Below are 20,837 nucleotides of genomic sequence, written 5' to 3' on the forward strand. Positions count from 1 at the left end.
AGAAACGGTTCTAGAAATGAATCATAGAGTTTATGTAACTTTAAAAGATTGCCTTTTCTTCATGCAGCATAATTTCCTTGTGATCCATTCAAACGATTGCATATATCAAGAGTGCATTCTGGCCATACGTGGTGACTCATGCCTGTAATCCCAGCACTTTGGAAGGCCGAGGCAGGTGGACCACCTGAGGACAGGAGCTCAAGACCAGCCTGGGCAACATCATGAAGCCCCATCTCTACTAAAAATACAAAAATTAGCCGGGCGTGGTGGCGGGCGCCTGTAATCCCAGCTATTTGGGAGGCTGAGGCAGGAGAACTGCTTGAAGCCGGGGGGTGGAGGATGCAGTGAGCCGAGATCGCGCCATTGCACTCCAGCCTGGGAGACAGAGCAAGATACCGTCTCAAAAAAAAAAAAAAAAAAAAAGAGTCCATTCCTTTTTTTAGTTTTTGTAGAAACAGGGTCTCAACATGTTGCCCCAGCTGGTCTTGAACTCCTGGCCTTAGGCAATCTTCCCCCCTCAGCCTCTCAAAGTGCTGGGATTACAGGCGTGAGCCACCGTGCCTGGCCTCTTACTTATCGCTGAGTAGTATTCCACAATATAAATGTGCCACAGTTTGTGTAACCGCTCGCCCACTGAAGGTCATTTGGGTTGTTTCCCGTTTTTCGCTATTATATCAATAAAGTTTTCATTTCTGTGGGATAAATACCGAAGAGCACAGTTGCTGGATGTTTTGGTAAGTGTAAATTACTTTTATGGTTTTTTTTGTTTGTTTTTTTGAGACGGAGTCTTGCTCTGTCGCCCAGGCTGGAGTGCAGTGGCGCAAACTCGGCTCACTACAAGCTCTGCCTCCCAGGTTCATGCCATTCTCCTGGCTCAACCTCCCGAGTAGCTGGGACCACAGGCGCCCGCCACCACGCCCGGCTAATTTTTTGTATTTTTAGTAGAGACGGGGTTTCACCGTGTTAGCCAGGATGGTCTCCATCTCCCGAACTTGTGATCCGCCTGCCTCGGCCTCCCAAAGTGCTGGGATTACAGACGTGAGCCACCGCGCCCAGCGCAAATTACTTTTAAAAGAAACTGCCAAACTATTTTCCAGAGTGACTGTACCATTTTACACTCTCACCTGCAATGTATGGATGGTCCAGTTTCTCTGCATTCTCACCAGCAATTGCAATTGGCATCATCTCTCTTTTTTATTCTAGCCATTCTGGTATTTTTTTTTTTTTTTGAGATGGAGTCTCGCTCTGTTGCCCAGGCTGGAGTGCAGTGGCGCGATCTCGGCTCACTGCAAGCTCCACCTCCCAGGTTCACGCCATTCTCCTGCCTCAGTCTCCCGAGTAGCTGGGACTACAGGTGCCCGCCACCACACCCGGCTAATTTTTTGTATTTTTAGTAGAGACGGGGTTTCACCGTGTTAGCCAGGATGGTCTCCATCTCCTGACCTCGTGATCCACCCGCCTCGGCCTCCCAACGTGCTCGGATTACAGGCGTGAGCCACTGTGCCCAGCCTATCCTAGCCATTCAGGTAGGTGTATAGTAGTATCTCATTGTGTTTTTGATGTGCATTTTCCTAACGAATAATAATGTTGAGGATGCTTTCAGGTACTTATTTGCCATCCATATATCTTTGGGGAAGTATCTGTTCAAATCTTTTGCCCAGTGTGTTTTTTTTTTTTTTGAGACAGGGTCTTGCCCTGTCATGCAGGCTGGAGTGAAGTGGCGCGATCTCAGCTCACTGCAACCTCTGCCTCCTGGGCTCAAGTGATCCTTTCATCTCAGACTGCCGAGTAGCTGGGACCACAGGAATGCATCACCACACCCTGCTAATTTTTGTATTTTTTGTAGAGACGCAGTTTCGTCATGTTGCTGAGGCTGGTCTTGAACTCCTGAGCTCAAGCAATTTGCCAGCCTCGGCCTCCCAAAGTGCTGGGATTGTAGGTGTAAGCCACTGTGCCCAGCCTTACACAGATTTTTAAGATTGAGTTGTTGACCTTCTTCTTATTTATTGTTTTAGAGACAGGGTCTCGCTCTGTCACCTAGGCTGGAGCACAGTGGCACAATCATACCTCACTGAAACCTCCCAACTGCTTCACTCAAGCACTGCTGCTGTCTCAGCTTCCCAAGTAGCTGGCACTACAGAGGTACACCATCATGTCTGGCTAATTTTTAAATTTTTTTAGTTGAGACAGGGGTCTCACTATGTTGCCCAGGCTGGTCTCAAACTCCCAGCTTCAAGCAATCCTCCCACCTCGGCCTCCCAAAGTGCTGGGAATACAGGCTTGGGCCACCGTGCCTGGCCCCTTCTTATTGAACTGTGAGTGTTCTTGTTATATTCTAGATTAGGTCCTTGGTCTGACATATATTTTGCAAATTTCTTCAGTCTATGTCTTGCCCTTTAAATTTTGAAGCAACATCTGTCCCTTACACAACTTCATTTGTCTTCATGGCCTCATCACGCCCTGACACCCAGGTTCATTGTCCATTTCCCCACCCACTACGCTGTGAATGGCAGATGGACCTGACAGCAGTAACTTAAGCAAACCCTGAAAATGACCCTTTGGTCTAAGAAGAAAGTGTGTTTGGAGTCCTGAGCTAAGGAATCTGGGAGTGGCCAACTAGGAGGCTCACTTCTTTTCTATGAAGAGATCTGAACCCCTGGCCTGTTGGTCCCTTGGAATGCAGGCCGTACAGGGGATCCAGGCCCTTTGCTGTGGCTTCAATGGAGGTTGCTAGGTGGAGAGGGCTCCACAAAAATTGCTATATAAATTGCATGCTTTTTACAAATGATAGTGTTTCTCCTGTCCAGCCCACTGCCACTGGATCACTTTTGTATCTAAGTCCTCAATAAACCCCATGTCTCATTCACTGGCTCGGGGTCTCTTCCTCGGCCTCTTGGACATGGTGCCATTCTTATTGGAGTCAATAGGGGCCTGGCGCACCATGTTGTCAGCTCCACGAGGGCAGGGCTGGTTTTCCCGCTATGTCCTCGGCTCCTTACACAGTGGGTGTTCAGCAGATATTGTTCAGTGCTCCTGCCAGTCCTCCCGGACATGGCGTGTCTTGGTGGCAGGTGACATGGACTGGTGAGTGGAGACCTCAGAGCAGCCTGTTGCAAAACTTCCAGGCCAGCAGTAAGGGGTCCTGAGCTGGGGCACGGGTGGGGTCTGGGGAAAGGAGACGAGCTGACGGAGAAGGAGGGCCAGAGAGACTTTTCCAAGGTGCAGGCTCCCCTCTTCGCTTCCCCTGCCTGCCACACACACCCCGCCTGCTGCTCAGCAATGGCATCACAGCCCCTCCTGCCAGCCTGCCCGGATGCAGGGAGCAGCAGGAGAGTTTCTACAGGAAATAGACATGGGCATGGGTGGCATGTGGGGAGGCTCTAAAAGGCTTGATTAGCTCCTTTACCATGAGTGTGTTTACAGCATGTATGTGTAATGACACACACAGTGTGAGGGTGTATATTGCATGGTGCGTGTTATCTCTGTGGGGTGTGTTCTTGTACACCGGTGCAGGGCATATATGTGTTATGATGTGGGTTTGTCCAGAGAATAAAGCAACAACTTCCTCTCCAGGATGGGAGGACTGTTATGTGGTCTCCGGTGTCCTTTCTGTCCATTCTTTAGAGCATCCCACCAGGGACCCTGCCTGTGAATCTGTTGGCTCTCTCTTTTCTGACAGTGCAAAACAAAGCTCCTTCTGCAGCCAGACAGACCCTGGCAGCAATTCCAAGCAGATGCCCACTTACCAGCTCGGACTAGTTGCTCTAAAGCCTCTGAGCCTGTTTTTTGGTCTGTTAAAGGAGATTAATAACACCTACCGCGCAGGGTGGCAGCGACAGTGAGGAAAGGTATGCCTATGAAGAGCTTAGAATAGCGCCTGACACACAGTAGGTGCTCAATTCACAGTAGTGTATATGCCCACACACAGGTATGTACATTCCAAATGCACCAACGCCCCTCAAGATACCCTCAATACACAAATAGATTGAGTCTGGGCTGGATGCGGTGGCTCATGCCTGTAATCCCAGCACTTTGGGAGGCTGAGGTGGGAGGATCACTTGAGCCCAGGAGTTCAAGACCAGCCTGGACTGGTGAAGACATGGTGAGACTCTGTCTCCATGAAAAATAATTAAAAATTTAAAAAATATATTTTAATTTGAAAACTTTTAAAAAGGAAAGATATGGACTGGGTCTGGTCGCTGGGCTCCTGACGACAAGGCTTGCTGTGCACACACATCTTCATTAGTGTGAGCTGTGCTCACGTCGGCTGCGTGGAGGCTGGGACAGACACGGACACCCCACAGTGCCCAGTGATGTGTCACACCCACACATCAGCACCACGCTGACCTCTTGCCAACCTGCCATATCTGCCCCCTTAACTACTCAGAATGGTCAAGGTGCCCAGGGGACAGTGTCTCTCAGTAATTTTCCACAACCCGAGAAAAGCTGTGTTTCTCTCAGATGTGGGGAAAAGGGGAGCCCTTGTTCCTGAGGCATCCTTCCTGCTGTCCTTGCTCTTGTAAGGCTGACTGGCTGAGTTTTTGGGTGGAGGGGCTGAGGCTCCCAGCCTATCTCAGATGGTGCTAAACGTGGCTGGAGGTTACGATTGCTTTGGTCCCACCACCCCTCAGAGGATGCCCTGCGCAGAGTCTTGGGTCTGACTGACCTCGGCAGCACCCAGCCCATAAGGTCCTGTTAATCAAAATCCTTGCTGGGGCCTGGGAGCTCCATGAGGGAAGGGGCCACATCTCCCACAGGTCTCGGGCTTCAGCACCCAGTACAGGAGCAGGTGTTCATGAACTGAATTATATATTTTTTGCATTAAAAAAAATTTTTTTTGAGACAGAGTCTCGCTCTGTTGCCCGGGCTGGAGTGAAGTGGCATGATCTCAGTTCACTGCTGCCTCTGCCACCCGGGTTCAAGTGATTCTCCTGCCTCAGCCTCCCGAGTAGCTGGGATTACAGGTGTCCGCCACCATGCCCGGCTAATTTTTGTATTTTCAGTAGAGATGAGGTTTTGCCATGTTGCCCAGGCTGTCTGGAACTGCTGACTTCAGGTGATCCACCTGCCTCAGCCTCCCAAAGTGCTGAGATTACAGGCGTGAGCCACCGGCCTTTTTTTGCATTTAAGTCGCACCTCCAGGGGTTGGGGAGCTGTATGCAGTGGTGGTTACATGTGTGGGCTGAGGCATGGAACTACACAACCTCTTGGGCCTGAGCTTCCCCTTGTTAAATGGGAATAACAATGAAGACGCCTTCCTCATAGGGTTGTTCCAAGAACACCATGAAGGAACGCATGCAAAGTGCTCAGGGAGTGCCTGACCCCACATACAGAGCACCCAGGGGCTGCCCTCTTCATCCCAGAGTCACTGCTCCCACTGTTTTCTGGGCTCTGGCCCCCCCTAAAATTTCACAGGCCGCTAACACAACACTACCTTCTGTCACAAAATGAGAGCTTTCTGGTGGGCTAGGGTAGGGGGAGATATTAACAGCCAACTTTAAAATCAGGCAGGAAAAAAAGGTGCCAAGGAGACAGGAAGTAATAATTGACTCCAGGTTGGGCAGGGCAGGCTGGGAAGAGGAAGTGGATTGCGTCTTGTTTAGGTAAAAGACTTCAGTGGCAGACAAAGGAGGAGTAATAAGATCGCTAGGGGGCCCGTGCCCAGCCCACCCACGCACAATCTCACTTAGTCCTCGCAATACCCCCAAGGTAGGTGCTAGGATCACACCCTTTACGGACGCGGCACCTGGGACAGGGATGCGCGAGGAGTCAGGGGGCCTCGCCGGATCGAACCTAAGCTGGGGAAGAGTATTTCTTGTATTTTTAGGAGAAATTCTCAGCCTCGGGGAAGAGTATTTCTTGATGAGGGAAGAGCGCGGGGAAGACACTCACGCACGCACAAACATGTGGGCGGCCATGGTGTGCCCAGCGCCGTGCTGGCTTCTGGGAACCCCCAGTGGACAAGACGGACAAGGTACCGGCTCTCATGGGAAGTGGGAGCCAGTCACAAGCGTACCTAATTTCGGAGAGTGACAAGTACTCTGAAAAAGAAAGAAGGTAGGGCTGGTGACTGGCCAATTTAAGCGGGCAGGAGTCCGCTGGGGGACGGAGACCAGCCTCAGGTCTGGGTTGGGGACAGAAGCTGTGCCTAAGTGTGGTGCAGGATGCAGCTGCAAAGGAGCGCTTCCGATCGCACTTGATGCTCGCCACGTCCCTGCAAAGTGCTCCCGCCCCCATTCTGCAAATGAGGAAACGGGACGCGCGGCTCGCCGGGCCAGGTAGGGCTGGGACGCGGACTCTGGGCCCAAGCGCTCCCCAGCGCAAGCCCTCCCCGGCACATCCGACCGCGCCTGCGCTGGAGACCCCGGGGGGGGGCGTGGCCTCCCCGGTGGGCGGGACCGTGGTCACCGAGGTGGGCGGTGCCAGAGGATCTGGCGGCGGGGCGGGGCGCGCGTCCTGGCTTCGCCCTTTCCCGGGGCGGGGCCTCCGGGGACCGCAGGGCAGTTGGTTTCGGGACGGAACGTTCACGCGGCTGGGGCGGGCGCGCGGGGGAAGGGTTTGCGGCGGCGCCGCTGCCGGCTAACGCGGAGGGGCGCCTGGAGGCGGCGTGGCGTCCGCTTGGGCTCCGACTCCGGCTCTCGCTCTCGCTTCTAGCCCGCGTGCCTGCGCAGTCCCCTCCCCGAGAACCATCCCCTTGCCCCGCCCAGCGTCAGGGGTGCGCGGCCGCCGAGAGACCCCGGAGGCGTAGCCGGCTGCGGAGGCGAAGAGGTGGGAGCGCGAGCTGGGACCAGCGTCTCGGAGGCGCCGCAGGTGAGGGGGCGGGGCGGGCCCGCGGTCCCTGCATCCGGAGCCCCTGGGGACCCCGAGATCCTCAGGATCCGCCCCGGCCCCGGGGCCACCCCAGGACTCCCTCTCAGCTCTTCCCCTGGAGCCCCTGCCCCCGAGACCCCCTCAGGATCCGCCCTGCCCCTCCAGGCCCGCGAACCCCGAAACTCCAAGATTTTCTCTGGACTCCGAGACCCCCTGAGGACCCCGGCCGCTAGTGGGCCCTGAGAACTGTTGGTTCTGGAAACTCTCGAGGTTCCCTTGGGACTTGCTTCCAGCAACCTCCTCAGAAGCCCCCAGGCCCGGGGCATCTTCCTGGGGGGAGCCGTGGTTCCCAGTGTCCTTAGCCCCGCGAGACCCCGGGTCCCCGTGCCGCCTACCCTGAGGCTCCCTCTCCGACCTGATCTCAGGGCTAGGTTTCTCCAACTTGAGGTCCCTGGACCTGCGGGGCGTGGGTGGAAGTGTTCCCAGGGCTGGTGATAACTTAAGACGGTAACAGCGCGCCCGACGACCACCTCCTAAGCTGTGGTCCCCGCGCCTGCAGGTGCAGGGCCGGGTTTAAGTTTTAATGTTCTGCTGAGACTCAGGTGGCCCCACAGGACAGTCTATAGAGCAGGAGATCTGAGGTGGCCGAGGGCGGCCGAACCGGGGAGGGAGCGAGTTAGGGCACATGGGGACGCTTTTAGGTTGTCTCCTCCTTAATTTTTTCATTCAAGGAACTAATATTTTGTTTTTGAATGCCTGATAGGCTCCAGGAATTGACACTGGAAATAGAGATGAGACGGTCCTTGCTGTCAGGGCCTAGGGACCTGGGGCATAAGACAAGTAGGTCGTTTTTATCTGGAGGAAGCTGTGTCGTCGCTGGCAGGGAACCCATCTGGGTGGGCATGGGATTCTGGGAAGGGGTGGGATTCTGGGAAGGGGTGGGTGTTAAGGAGGGCGTCTTAGGAGTCGTGGGGAGGAGATGCTAAGCAGCAGGTGAGCTGATTCTTGAAGGTTGAGCTAGAGGAGAAGTTTGCCAGGGTCATTCCAGGCAGAGTTTCAGGGGACAGCCAGTATGTCAAAAGGCAGAGAGGCTGCCACGGCACACAGTGTTGGAAGGCGGGAGGTGTGGCTGGAGCACACCTAATGAAGGTGGCGTGGGAGTGAATGCTAACGACGGAGAACCCAGCTTTGCTCCCGGAGGCCCACCGTGCACTTGGCCCTTTCTTGAACGACTGCACCTGCCATTGTCCTGAGAAATGATCCAGCTGAGCTGAAGGAAGGTGGGAGGTGGTCAGGGGGAGAAGTGAGGGAAGTGTCTCGCTAGAGCCCTGGTATGGGAGAAGCTGGGACTTTTGCAGAGTACTGGGTTTGAGGTGGGAGTGACAAGAAAGAGGGTGTGATTCTGAGAGCCAGGCAGGACCAAAGCATGTCCAGTTTAAGCTGAGTGGAGGGTTTGGTACTTAAAGGGAGTGGGTGGCCATTGAAGGGCTTTGGGAGGAGAGGGGCGGGAGTTGGTGTGTTTTTGAACCATCCATGTGGCTGTGGTGGGGAGACTTTTTTGGAGGAAGCAAGACCCTATGAGAGATGGGGGTGACCTGGACCAAGGCGGTGGTAGTGGGGGACTGTGGCTTTCTGGAACGGGGCTAAGCTTCTGAAAGCCCAGGCCCAGAAGACTGGTTCCCGCTGTTTCCTGTCTGAGCCTGGGGTCTGAACTTTAAGTGAGGTTTTTGTCCTGTTACCGTAGGGTCTGTGGTAGCCTTAGTGCTTCATGGTGACTGTGTGTGTGTGCTTCACCATAGTCTAATGACCACACAGGACGCAGTGGGGCAGGGTGGGGAGAGGCTGAGTCTCAGAGGTGGGCCAGGACCATGCTGGGCTAGGGGTCCTGAAGAGAACCTGTGTGTGGAAAAACCACCCATCGTGCTTTTTCTATTATCTCACTCAACAACAATCAACAGAGATGTCTTCTGTGACCAAATGTGGGGAGAGGTTTCTCCCTGCCACCAAGCGGGCAGTCATTTGTGCAAGAGACGCCAACTGGGTATCTTCCAATTCAGTTCTGACACTACCTGGAGATAGCATCAAATCTCGCAAGTTGAGGGCTCAGTCCCCCAAGACTGCTCTCCACCCCTTCGGACACCAGTCACAAGCCTGAGCCTCTGGAACTTCTGATCGATCAGCTTCAAGTTGGGGTTCCCATGACCCTTCCTTAGGTTTGATTAATTTGCCAGTCGCGGTGGCTCACGCCTGTAATCCTAGCACTTTGGTAGGCCGAGGAGGGTAGATCATCTGAGGTCGGCAGTTCGAGACCAGCCTGGCCAACATAGCAGAACCCCATCTCTACTAAAAATACAAAAAATTAGCTGGGCATGGTGGTATGCACCTGTAATCTCAGCTACTCAGGAGGCTGAGGCACGAGAATCCCTTGAACCCGGAAGGCTGAGGTTGCAATGAGCTGAGATTTTGACACTGCATTCCAGCCTGGGAGACAGAGCAAGACTGTCTCAAAATTGCTGTGGAACAGCTCACAGAACTCAGGGAAACACTCAGGTTTACTGGTTTGTTATAAAAGATATCGCAAAGGACACAGATGAGAAGATGCGTAGGGTGAGGCGTGGGGGATGCTGTGCAGAGCTTCTGTGCCCTCCCCGGGGTGTACCATTCTCCAGAAACTTCCACATGTTTGTATTTATCTCTCAGGAAGCTCTCAGAACCCAGCCCTTTTGGGCCTTTTATGGAGACGACTTAAGCATGTAGGCATGCTTAATTAAACCATTGGCCTTTGGTGATCAACGTAATCTTTAGCCCTCTCTTCCCCAGGTTAGTGGGTGGGGCTGAAAGTTCCAAGGATCTAATCCTGCCTTGGTCTTTCTGGTGATAAGCCCCCTTCTGAAGCTGCCCAGGGCCTATCTGCGTCAATCAGCTCATTAGCATACAAAATGACAGCACTTTGGAGATTCCAGGGATTCTAGGAGTAGTAAGACGGGAAACAGGATGAAGACCAAGTAGAGATTTCAACAAAATGCAAAGCTGTTGGAGGGGAGACAAGTTCAGATGTGTCAGAAATTTCCCTCTGGTGACTGTGTGGGACTAGAGGACTAGAGGGGCTGGAACTGGAAGCAGGTGCCTTTCAGTGTCAGACACGTCGTGAGGGTTTTTTTGTTGTTGTTGTTTTTTTTTCCTTGAGATGGAGTTTTGCTCTTGTTGCCAGGGCTGGAGTGTAATGGTGCGATCTCGGCTCACTGCAACCTCTGCCTCCCAGATTCAAGCGATTCTCTTGCCTCAGCCTCCCAAGTAGCTGGGATTACAGGCACCTGCCACCTTGCCCAGCTACTTTTTGTATTTTTAGTAGAGACGGGGTTTCACTATGTTGGCCAGGCTGGTCTTAAACTCCCAACCTCAGGTGATCCATTCGCCTCGGCCTCCCAAAGTGCTGGGATTACAGGTGTGAGCCACCGCTCCCAGCCAAGTTGTGAGGGCTTTAAGACTGTGGCAGACGGTATGGATTAAACAGATTTACAGATTTAGGAAGAAAAATCTACAGGACTTGTTTGTTGAAGTCTGGACTTAGGTGAGGGAGAGACAGACTCAGGGATAACTGCACAATGGAACTTCCTGTGGTAACCAAAATGTAATGACTGTTGTCCAGTACACACTGGCCGCTTGTGGCTGCCGAACACTGAAAATATGACTAATGTGATGCAGCTGTTTAATTTTATTTAGCTTTAATTTTAATTAAATCTAGGAAGGATTCCCTATCACACATCTAGGGTGTAGTAGGAAGCACACTGTTCCAGGCTTTGTTCTTTTATTCCATTTAATGCTTCCAGCAACCTTAGGAGGTATAAGATATTCTTTCCTTTGTAGAAAAAGTAAATAGGCTCAGGAATGAGTCCTTGCCCAGGTAGTAAGGAGTTCAGCCAGTACTGATTTGTTGGCCAGGCTGTTGCTGCTGTATCCTACCTCCTTCCCCCAAGGAGCCTGCAGCATCTCCTTGTCAGGAAAATGCCGTCCTCTTGAGTTGGTAGCATTGTTCCTCCATGTGGCCCTCCTTATCTGTTCCCACCGCCCCCCCCCCCCCCCCCCGCCCCAAGCTAACATGGACAGTTGAATGATAAGCACACTGTGCAGGGGCTGGTCTTTTTCCTGGAGCTGCTCTGCCTGCCGCCTCTTCTATCTGCCTAATGGCAACTCTTCCAACATTTCCGGGGAAGGAGAAACTGTAGAAGACTAAACTGTGTGCCTTATTTGTAACGATTTGGTGGTAAAGAGGTAGAAATGAGTGCCTTAAAGTGTTGGGGTCACAGTGGACCAGACAGTGCCCAGGCCGGTGGGAAGGGTATGGGACATGAGCCAGGAGTTACTTTATAGCTTGTTCCCAGCCCCGTGGGGGAAGTTGACAAAGTCACTGTCTCTTAGTCTCAATTTTCACTTCTGAAAAATTAGGGCATTTGGTTTCATGTAACCTTTAAGATCCTGCCCGCTCTGAAATTCTGTCATTTTACATTTTGTTGGAGGTTTACCTTCTAGAACATGTCTTACGTATCCTCTTGAGGCGGGGTAAAGGCAGGTGGGTCCACAAGCCCCTGGCCTCTGTCTTGGCGTGTTTTAACATTGGCTTGTTAAGTAACACGTTTATTTGAGTTAATGTGTCACATCTGGTGGACAAACTGTATGTAAAATGCTGAATGCTTTAGTGGATGGCAGAGTTCCCAGTAAAATATCAGGTATATTTGTTTGCCATTTCAAGCTGCACTGATGTTAGGAAGAAAGGCGCAAGAATATATAATACACAACTTGGGGCTGGCCTGTTAGAAGGGTTCAGTATCGGCCTTGGCCAGGCTGTGGGTCATAGGAGTCGCCACCTCATCGGGTTATTGAGGTTAACTGAGATAGTGCGTGTAAAACGCTTAGCATTTTCCGTTGAATCTCTATTAAGGGCTGAAAAAGTGGCAGTAATTAATGTTGCTCTTTGAATTAATTTGTGACCAAATTAAACTAAATTTGAATTAGATTCTTTTTCTAGTGGTGGGTTTTGCTGTTTTCCTGGTTTGGGTGTATACGTCCAAGCAGCTCTGTTTGGTGGGACTGGTTTCAGGAATCCAATTAACTTATTTCCATCATTACAAAATAAGGCATTTTTCCCATTATAATTAAGTTCAACAGAATAAAAAGTAATTGGTTAAGTGGAGTGCCTTCAAATTAAGGGTTCATATTTTCTGTAAATTGAAGAAAATAACTCATCCTGAAGATCCCTTATTATTAGTAATGGCTGAGATTAAGTTTTACCAGAACCATGATTACTCTGAAATGTAGTTGTGGTGACTGCCTTGGAAGAGTGGTGCTGGCGTGAGGCGGTTGAGAGTAACAGACACTGTGCACTTTATTAAGTGCCTTTCAGATACGCGTCTCCCTTGAACGTCTGCAGCAGCCCCATCGGTGACGTGCATGTTGGGATCCCCATTTGGGAGATGGAGAAACAGATTTAGAGAGGTCTACCTGGCTGGGGGAAACAGGTTTAGAGAGGTCTACCTGGCTGGGGGAAACAGGTTTAGAGAGGTCTACCTGGCTGGGGGAAACAGGTTTAGAGAGGTCTACCTGGCTGGGGGAAACAGGTTTAGAGAGGTCTACCTGGCTGGGGAAAGGGTGGTGTTTCCTTGTCTCCAGATCCTGTGTTTTCTCCACCTTAGTCCTAATGCTGCTTCAGGTGGGGGTGTTGTGGTTTCAAGGCTAAGCCTCTCCTTTGCAGTTCCAGAAGCTTAATTTTTTGCCCATTTGTGCCTTGTTTCCAGTTCAGGTGACCCTAGTCATGCTAATCAAACTCACCAGAAACCTATCAGCTAGATCGCAGACGGTTCATTTGTGGTTAGAAATATGACTGTCACATGTGCTTGAAGACTGTTGCTCAGTGATTTGATTTTATTTTTGAGATGGAGTCTTGCTCTGTCACTCAGTGTGGAGTGCGGTGGCACGATCTCGGCTCACTGCAACCTCTGCCTCCCGGGTTCAAGCGATTCTCCTGTCTTAGCCTCCAGAGTAGCTGGGATTACAGGTGCGCACCAGCACACCTGGCTTATTTTTGTATTTTTATTAGAGACACCGTTTCACCATGTTGGCCAGGCTGGTCTCGACCTCCTTACTTTAGGTGATCCGGCCGCCTCGGCCTCCCAAAGTGCTGGGATTACAGGTGTGAGCCTCCACATCCAGCCTTGCTCAGTGATTTCTGCCGCCACACTCTTCTCCTCTCCCAAGCCTACGTGGGAACCTGATGGCTGTGAAAAAGGAAGTTTGTGGGAATCACATCTAGAATGAAGGGAGAGGAGGATATTAATGAGCAGGGTCTGGCCGTTGAGCTTCCATAGCATGCAGTCATCTGTCTTGCTGAGGGTCATGCTGGGAAGGGCTTGCTTGAAGGCTCCCGGTCTTCCAGAGCTGCCTTGGTGTAGTCAGAATGCAGTGGATAGATTCTGGCCTCCTCTAAGGACATTCCAGTCCTTAAGATCCACCCTGGCTACACTGATTAAATTTAGTATTTCCCAGCCTCTTGTCTCCTGTCAGTAGCACATTTATAAATGCTTTCTTAGTGTGAGGCGCTTTTGTCACAGTGGCAGTGGTAATATTGGTACTAATAGCCTACTGTGTTGCCGGGCTTTGCTCTAAGGGCTCAACATAAATCAACTCCTTTGTAGTCACAGTGACCTTGTCTGACTTTCTTTGCAAATTCTGGGGTCATTTTATGATCACTGTGGATTGACTACAGGTGAGTTAAAGGTGAGCATTCGGAAACTTTGCTGAGTAAATGTGACACCACTCACTCCTGTGTGAGATGGATGTAGTTTGAGCTTATGTTTACTCTGAGTCCCTCTTGCTTCATTGTAATCAGATGCTGCTTGGACACCCTTATCTCCCTGCTTTTTGAAACTGCTCAAAGCCCATGTGATCATCTATTTATAGAAAGAAATTAAGAAAGTTGGGCACAGTGGCTCACACCTGTAATCCCAGCACTTTGGGAGGCTGAGGCAAGTGGATCGCTTGAGGTCAGGAGTTCGAGACCAGCCTCTGACCAACATGGTGAAACCTGTCTCTACTGAAAAACCACAAACTTATCCAGGTTTAGTGGCGTGTGCCTGTAATCCCAGCTACTTGGAAGGCTGAGGCAGAATTGCTTGAACCCGGGAGGCGGAGGTTGCACCAAGCCGAGATTGCACCATTGCACTCTAGCCTAGGCAACAAGAGTGAAACTCAGTCTCAAAACACACAGAAAAGGTTTTCTTAAAGGATACTTTTGAGGATCCCAGAATCTGGACACTTCCAATTGATGGTTTGTGCTTGTTAAGTGAACATATAGCTTGTAATGGAAAGCGAGTAATTTAAGGTTTTTTTGTTACACCACTTTTAATCATTACAGTTCTTGACACACATTCCCCTCTCCCCACAGAGCCTCGTGATGTTCGTTCATTCGTCCATCTGCTCTGTTTTCCTTGGCACTCTGGGCTTCTCCCTGTCCCGCCAGGGTTTAAACAGCCCCAGCCTATTTGCTAGCTCAGCGCCAGGCCCAGGTCCCGGCCCAGCAGGTTCTTATGCCAGGCTCGCTGGGGCCACTCATGCAGTGGTGGCCCAAGGCAGCCTTGCTCTTGTGTGGGTGGTTGGTACCTCAGCTGCCCACCAAGTGACAGGCCAGAGCTCTGCAGGGCAGAATTCCACCGGGACAGGCTCTGTCGTAAAGGGTGTGTCGGACTTGTACTTGCTTCCCATTATCCCATTTGCCGATATCTCAGTGGCCAAAAAGTCACATGGCTAAGCCTGGAGTCTGTGAGGGGCTGTAGAAGGGTGTGGCTGCCAGCAGGCATGAGGGGGCGGGGCCATTAACATCCTACCACGGTAGGGTTGTGAGGTACTTTGTTTTACTACCTGTAAATAACAAGTTCGATTTTGGTAGCTTGTATTTTGCATTGAACTCCGTTTGATGAACGTTTACGTAGTGCTGGATGCCAGGGTTTGAAGAATAAGACAGTCTCTAGCTACTCTATGCTAGTTTATAAAATGCTAGTGATCTTAAGTTCTAAGCAGACAGCATCCTGGTAAGAGTTTGGCTTTGGATTAAAAAAGACAGGAACTGCTTATAAGAATCTCTGCTGGGGCCAGGTTTTGCTTTCAGAAATGCTGATAGGTCCTTGAAAAAAAAGAAGGGTTGCTATGATGACTTGGCTCTGGGCCCACACACCGTGGTGACGACATAGTCACTAAGGAAACTGAGAGATGCAGCGTCTGAAAGGCCTCCGAAGGGTTTTGTTACTGTTCTCTGGGATCTGATTGGCTTAGACGGTGTTTGGATGGGAGCAGAACGCTGGAGCTTGCTGTCCTGCTGAAACTTCTAGGACCTGGTGCTGAGTGCTTTGGAGATCACCTTACTTGGATTTTGGTTTAAAAACAAGGGGGAGATTTAGGGTAATTTCTAGATTATTGTGAGATTTGACTCCGATGTTTAGGCTGCTGTAAAACAGGAAATGAGGTAATGTCTTTAAACATGTAGTGTGATAATGAACTGTAAATGTCTAAATATGGGCAACTGTGCAGTTCAGGTTGCAGAGTTGCTGTGTTGAGTTTTTATATAATTGGGTACTTTCTGTGTTGGCTCCTTTGATCCTTAAAGGTATGCATCAGTATTAAAGTCTAGAGGCCCATCTGCCTATTGAGGTTGGACTCCGTGTGGTTGTGTTTGAAATACTGTGTGAGGAGCCAGCACCAGACCTGCAGTTCAGGCTGAGAAGGAGGTTTGGAGCACTTAAGCGAGCCACAGACCACCCAGGAGGGCGAGCTGTGGCCTGTCTGTCACGTAAGTGTTAGGAATAGTGATACCTCGTTCTTTTGAGAAACTTTGAAATCACTTCATTTCGGAGTGAAATATAGCCTGCAAAAGTTTAATTTGTTCATACTGTTTTTGAAGATGTGTAAATGCAGTATTTAGGATTTGAATTTGTAACCATAATCACGTATATGTGGCGAATCGAAAGCAATTGAACAGTGGTTGAAAGAACTAGAGGTAGATTTTGAAAGTTCTTTACTGTGGTAACAGTTTTAGGCATGTGGTTTTTTTACGTCACTGGTTGACCAGTGCGTGTTTAAAAAATAGTCTAAAATGTCGTGTACAGACGGCTGAACTAAACAAGCCCTTCTCATAGACAGGGAGGAGTAACTATTTGGAAGTGATGTGGATTATTTTGGGGGGCGGGAGTAGGGGGCACTTGAATTAGCCAGCTGATGAGCCCTCTTATCGTCCCCTTCCAAATACGATTGAACAGGAGTGGCTCCCAAGTCGTGCCCCACAGCAGGAGGCCGGGAGTGTGCAGGCCGCCTCATCCACAGGCCAGAGCCTGAGCTGTTGGACTCAGCAGTTCCAGCTGCCAGAGCACTTTCATACAGAGGCCTGAGCTTTCAAAACTCGGCCCATTGGCAAGAATCCATGTTTTATGGTTGATAAAACTGAGGATTGGTGAACAGTTAAATCAGTCATTGAAATCTCAGGGGTGGGGTCCAGAGTTGCTTATATTATTAATAGATGGTGGAGGGATTATATTATACAGTGGAGAAACTCAACATTTGTTACTTTCCTTAGAAAGTATCTAGTAGATTAAAAAAACAAAAGATTGGTTTGATGACTGATGTTAACTCCTCAGTGGGAAGAAGGATGTGTTAGGGCCAAGCCCCAGCCCGGACTCTGCCAGTCTTTCCCTGGGGCAGGTTACAGGCATCTGTGAGCCTCGTTTTCTTTGCCTGTGGACTGTGATTTCTTAGCATTTGGGGTAAGGTCGCAGACATGTTTGGGAGTTGATGGAAGCTGTGAACTCTCCCTAGGAAAATATATGCATGGACTTAGGTAGTTGTTTACATTTTCAAAGGATAACGGGGATCCCATTTAGCTCTGCGATCTAATGATGCTTATGGACTGACTAAGCCTTGTTTCCTTACCCTGGAAAATTACTTTTGATGACCTGATTCTAGTGGCGGGGTGTGTGTGTGTGAGTGAAGATTACACATGTGAAAAAGTGATTTTTCAGCCAGTCGCTGTGGCTCATGCCTGTAATCCCAGCACTCTGGGAGGCCGATGCAGGCGGATCACAAGGTCAAAGATAGAGACCATCCTGGCTAACATGGTGAAATCCCGTCTCTATGAAAAATACAAAAATTAGCCGGATGTGGTGGCGTAGGCCTGTGCCACTGCACTCCAGCCTGGTGACAAAGCGAGACTCCATCAAAAAAGAAAAAAAAACCACGTAATTTTTCTTTTTCTTTTCTTCCTTTCTTCTTCTTCTTTTTTTTCTTTTTAAGACAGGGTCCCACTCTGCGACCCAGGCTGGAGTGCAGTGGCACAGTCGTGGTTCACTGCAGCCTCAACCTCCTGGGCTCAGGTGATTTTACCATTCAGCCTTCCAAGTAGCTGGGACTACAGATGAGCACCACCACATTGGCTAATTTTTGTATTTTTTGTAGAGATGGGGTTTCCCCATGATGTTGCCCAGGCTGGTCTTGAAATTCTGGGCTCAAGGGATCCTCCCACCTCAGCCTCCCAAAGTGCTGGGATTACAGATGTGAGCCAGCGTACTCTGCCAAAGTCATTTTCAGTCAGTGCTGGTTTGGATGTGGCAAAGCGAGCACTGACGTGTTCTGCTGACCACTTTTCTGGAAAGCGGTTTGGTGGTGTGTGCTAAGATATTTTACAGTGTTCATACTCTCTAACTCAGCAGTTCTTCTCAGAAATCTCTCCTAAATAAATAATTTCACAATATACAGGCTTTGTGCACTAAGTCCGTGGTCAGGGTGTTATACTAACATTCTGCATCAGACATGTGTCAGTAAGAGAGAATTCCATATATATACATTACACTTACATTTATGAATAGTTTTTAATAACATAAAGGAGATATATTTATTTTAATGCATGATAAAATAGGATATGCACTGTGTTCTCAAATTATGTCAGTACTTTTGTTTGTTTGTTTATTTTTGAGACGGAGTCTTGCTCTGTTGCCTAGGCTGGAGTGCAGTGGCGCGATCTCAGCTCACTGCAACCTCCACCTCCTGGGTTCAAGCGATTCTCCTGCCTCAGCCTCCCTTGTAAATTTTTAAAAGAGAGTAGAGGGAATATATAAATGTTAACAGTTACTGCTCACAGGTCATAGGATTATAGGCAAAACCTTATTTTTCTGTATTTTTCCTTGCTTACAGTAGATATTATTTCTAGAATTGGGGGGAAACGCGATTTTGGAAAATTTTTATTTTTTATTTATTTTTTATTTTTGAAACAAGCCTGTTGCCCAGGCTGGAGTGGAGTGGTGTGACGTGGCCACGGCTCATTGCAGTCTCAACCTCCCAGGCTCAGGCGACCCTCCCACCTCAGCCTTCCTAGTAGATGGGACTACAGGCATGCACCACCATGCCTGGCAAATTTTTTTATTCTTTGTAGAGACAGGATCTTGCTGTATTGCCCAGGCTGGTCTTGAACTCCTGAGTTCAAGCAGTCCACCTTGGCCTCCCAAAATGCTGGGATTACAAGCATGAGCCACCACGCCTGGTCTGATTTTGGAAAAATTAAAGAATATGGAGATAGCTTGGTGAAAGAGACCCAGATGGTTTGGGATTTCTGTTTTTATATAAGGTAAGAATTGGCTTTTTACTTTGACGACTTCTTTAGAGTGGATTTCAGTAAGGCCGAGGGGAGGGCTGGTGCCTTGGAGCTGGTGCCGATGCTGAGGATGGCCATGCTCCAGTCCAGTGCTCTGCACCTTACAGCACTCGTTGGCTTCCTCTGCAAAACCGCCTCTGGCTTCGCTTTGTTGTGCCGCTTGCTGTGTTTTGCTTCTCTGATAAGTCATCTGTGTTCATGTGCACTGGAAATTCTTCTAGAGCAGTGTCCCAAGAGACAGCGAAAACCCCAGCTCGGAGCCCACAGAGCCCATCCTTCATCTGCTCCTGTGTGTGCGTTTTCCTTCTGTGCTGTCCCGTGTAGAACAGCGAGAGTCCGACCAGCCTGATGAGTCACAGGAGATGAGGAATGGTGCCTTAGGAAGCATTTTGGATGTACGTCATTTGCGTGTGACATTTTTCAGATATTATAATTAAATAAAGATTGAGGACCTTTGATTTTAATTCTAGCCTTAACTATCTTCCAGGGTGCAAATAAAAACTTTTACCTGGGAGACAGAAGTCACTTCTGACCAATTTTTCTCTTTAGAATTCACAGATGGATTCAGTGGAAAAGACAACAAATAGAAGTGAACAAAAATCCAGGTAATTAAAGGCAACTATACCTTCAAGCAGCTTCATTGACTTCATCTAGCGTCTGTCGTGAGTGTGCGCGCTCGTTCTTTAGTACCTGCAAGGGCGAAAGGGAAATGGAAACACTGGGGCATGAGAGAACCTCGAGGGCCATTTTCCACCCTTGGCTTCAATGTAAGGAACGTTCCAGAAGGCAGCTTTCTGCCCAGTCTCCAAACCAAGCAACATGTCATTAGAGGGGTCATGTCTAGAACTGGGAGTGTCAGGCTTCCTAAGAAAGAATTCTTTGACTACAGATGGACAGCAGCTTGTGTTTGCTATAAAGTGAAGCGCGATAAAGAGGTACTTACCGTTGGGATTGGTGGGTGGCAGGAAACCAGCATTTGCCACTAACTGTCTTATCCATCACTGCAAGCAGGGGTCATTTTGTCATCATCGTTTGTATTCATAACCTGTGTGCAGCTTCAAAGGAATGATATGTATCACTTAAATTGAGCTTAACACTGGGCAACTTAAAATGCATGAGACACAGCTGTCCCACGTCCTTTAAGGAATAAGGGTAGAACATGTGAAATAAATACGCAAAGAAGGATACACAGGCCGTCTCCCCACAGCGTAAGAGGGGACTGTGTGTGTGTGTGTGTGTGTGTGTGTGTGTGTGTGTGTACGTGTGTACACAGCACAAGGCCTGAACTCGCAGACAGTTCCAGACTTTGTGTTTGCAATGTTTCCGCTTTGACTTTCATTCTCTCTCTCCCTTCTTTTCAAGTAGAAAGTTTTTAAAAAGCCTCATCCGGAAACAGCCCCAGGAACTGCTCCTGGTTATTGGGACTGGCGTCAGCGCAGCAGTGGCCCCCGGAATCCCTGCCCTTTGCTCGTGGAGAAGCTGCATCGAGGCCGTCATCGAGGCTGCAGAGCAGCTGGAGGTGCTGCACCCCGGAGACGTCGCCGAGTTCCGGAGGAAAGTGACGAAGGACCGGGACCTGTTGGTTGTCGCCCATGATCTGATCCGGAAGATGTCACCTGTAAGTGTCAGACAAGTACGTCTTGGGGACAGCTTGGTTCTGCAGCAGGTTGGATGAGTCTGTGAACCTAATGTTAAACTCTGCAGGCCTAACTTGTGTTCAGTGCTCAGCAGAGTCGGGCTGATGAGCCAGAAATCCTTGAGTCCATCAGGGTGTCATCTTTTAAAATTGAGGGGATGCCAGCCACAGTGCAGCGCGGGGCTCCTAAAGTAGCTCCTATTAAATGGAGCCTGACTGTGTGAGATTGTCTCAGGGAGATTGTCCAGCTGCACTCAGTATGAACTTTGTGATTGTATATTCACCTAGTGAAGGGATATCCCTTAGGCGTGTTTGGTGTAAGCAGGCCGGCCATATTTCTTCAGATGACAGGTGCTTCCTAGAAAACATCTGAAGATGGGAGAAGTTCCAGCTTCTTTGTCTGCTGCAGAGATGATCTAGATGATCTAGTTGAGAGGAGAAGCACTGATGATTCAGGAGCGAGGCCCTGGGGCCGATGGGTCTGGTGCAGGGGGAGGTGCGTGGCAGGCCATTGTTGTCCCCGTCAGCTATGGCGTGTGGCCATAAAGGCTGGGAAGCTGGACCCTATGGCTGGGGCTCTTGGCAGTCATTGTCTTCTTCTGCTCTTGTATTTACTGAAGAGGCACAGTCACCATCTGACAGTCAGGACGGGAGGAGATGTTGGACGTTTGAACAGAGGAGAGAGCACGAAAAAAAGTGAGCTCGTCA

At 49.8% G+C, this 20,837-nt stretch overlaps 1 protein-coding gene across 42 annotated transcripts in view; it reads left to right on the forward strand.

Annotated features, from left to right (window-relative positions):
• Positions 1-6,424: 6,424 nt before the first annotated feature.
• Positions 6,425-20,837, forward strand: part of FAM118A (family with sequence similarity 118 member A) — a 31,908-nt gene continuing 17,495 nt past the window's right edge. For 7 of the 42 annotated variants that reach the window (XR_010155920.1, XM_063807613.1, XM_063807622.1 and 4 more), the window contains exons 1-4: positions 6,569-6,810; positions 18,715-18,888; positions 19,043-19,098; positions 19,856-20,111. Coding sequence is in view for 41 of the 42 variants with exons in the window: in XM_063807613.1 (XP_063663683.1) it covers positions 18,856-18,888; positions 19,043-19,098; positions 19,856-20,111 (345 nt within the window). In the remaining variant the exon portion in view is untranslated. Of the gene's footprint in view, positions 7,370-7,573; positions 7,651-15,125; positions 15,323-15,463; positions 15,647-18,274; positions 18,467-18,714; positions 18,889-19,042; positions 19,099-19,855; positions 20,112-20,837 lie in introns of those variants that run through there. The other 35 variants (XM_063807615.1, XM_063807637.1, XM_063807620.1 and 32 more) reach the window with 21 other exon arrangements.

The sequence above is a fragment of the Pan troglodytes genome, chromosome 23 (assembly GCF_028858775.2).
Source record: "Pan troglodytes isolate AG18354 chromosome 23, NHGRI_mPanTro3-v2.0_pri, whole genome shotgun sequence".
NCBI lineage: Eukaryota > Metazoa > Chordata > Mammalia > Primates > Hominidae > Pan > Pan troglodytes.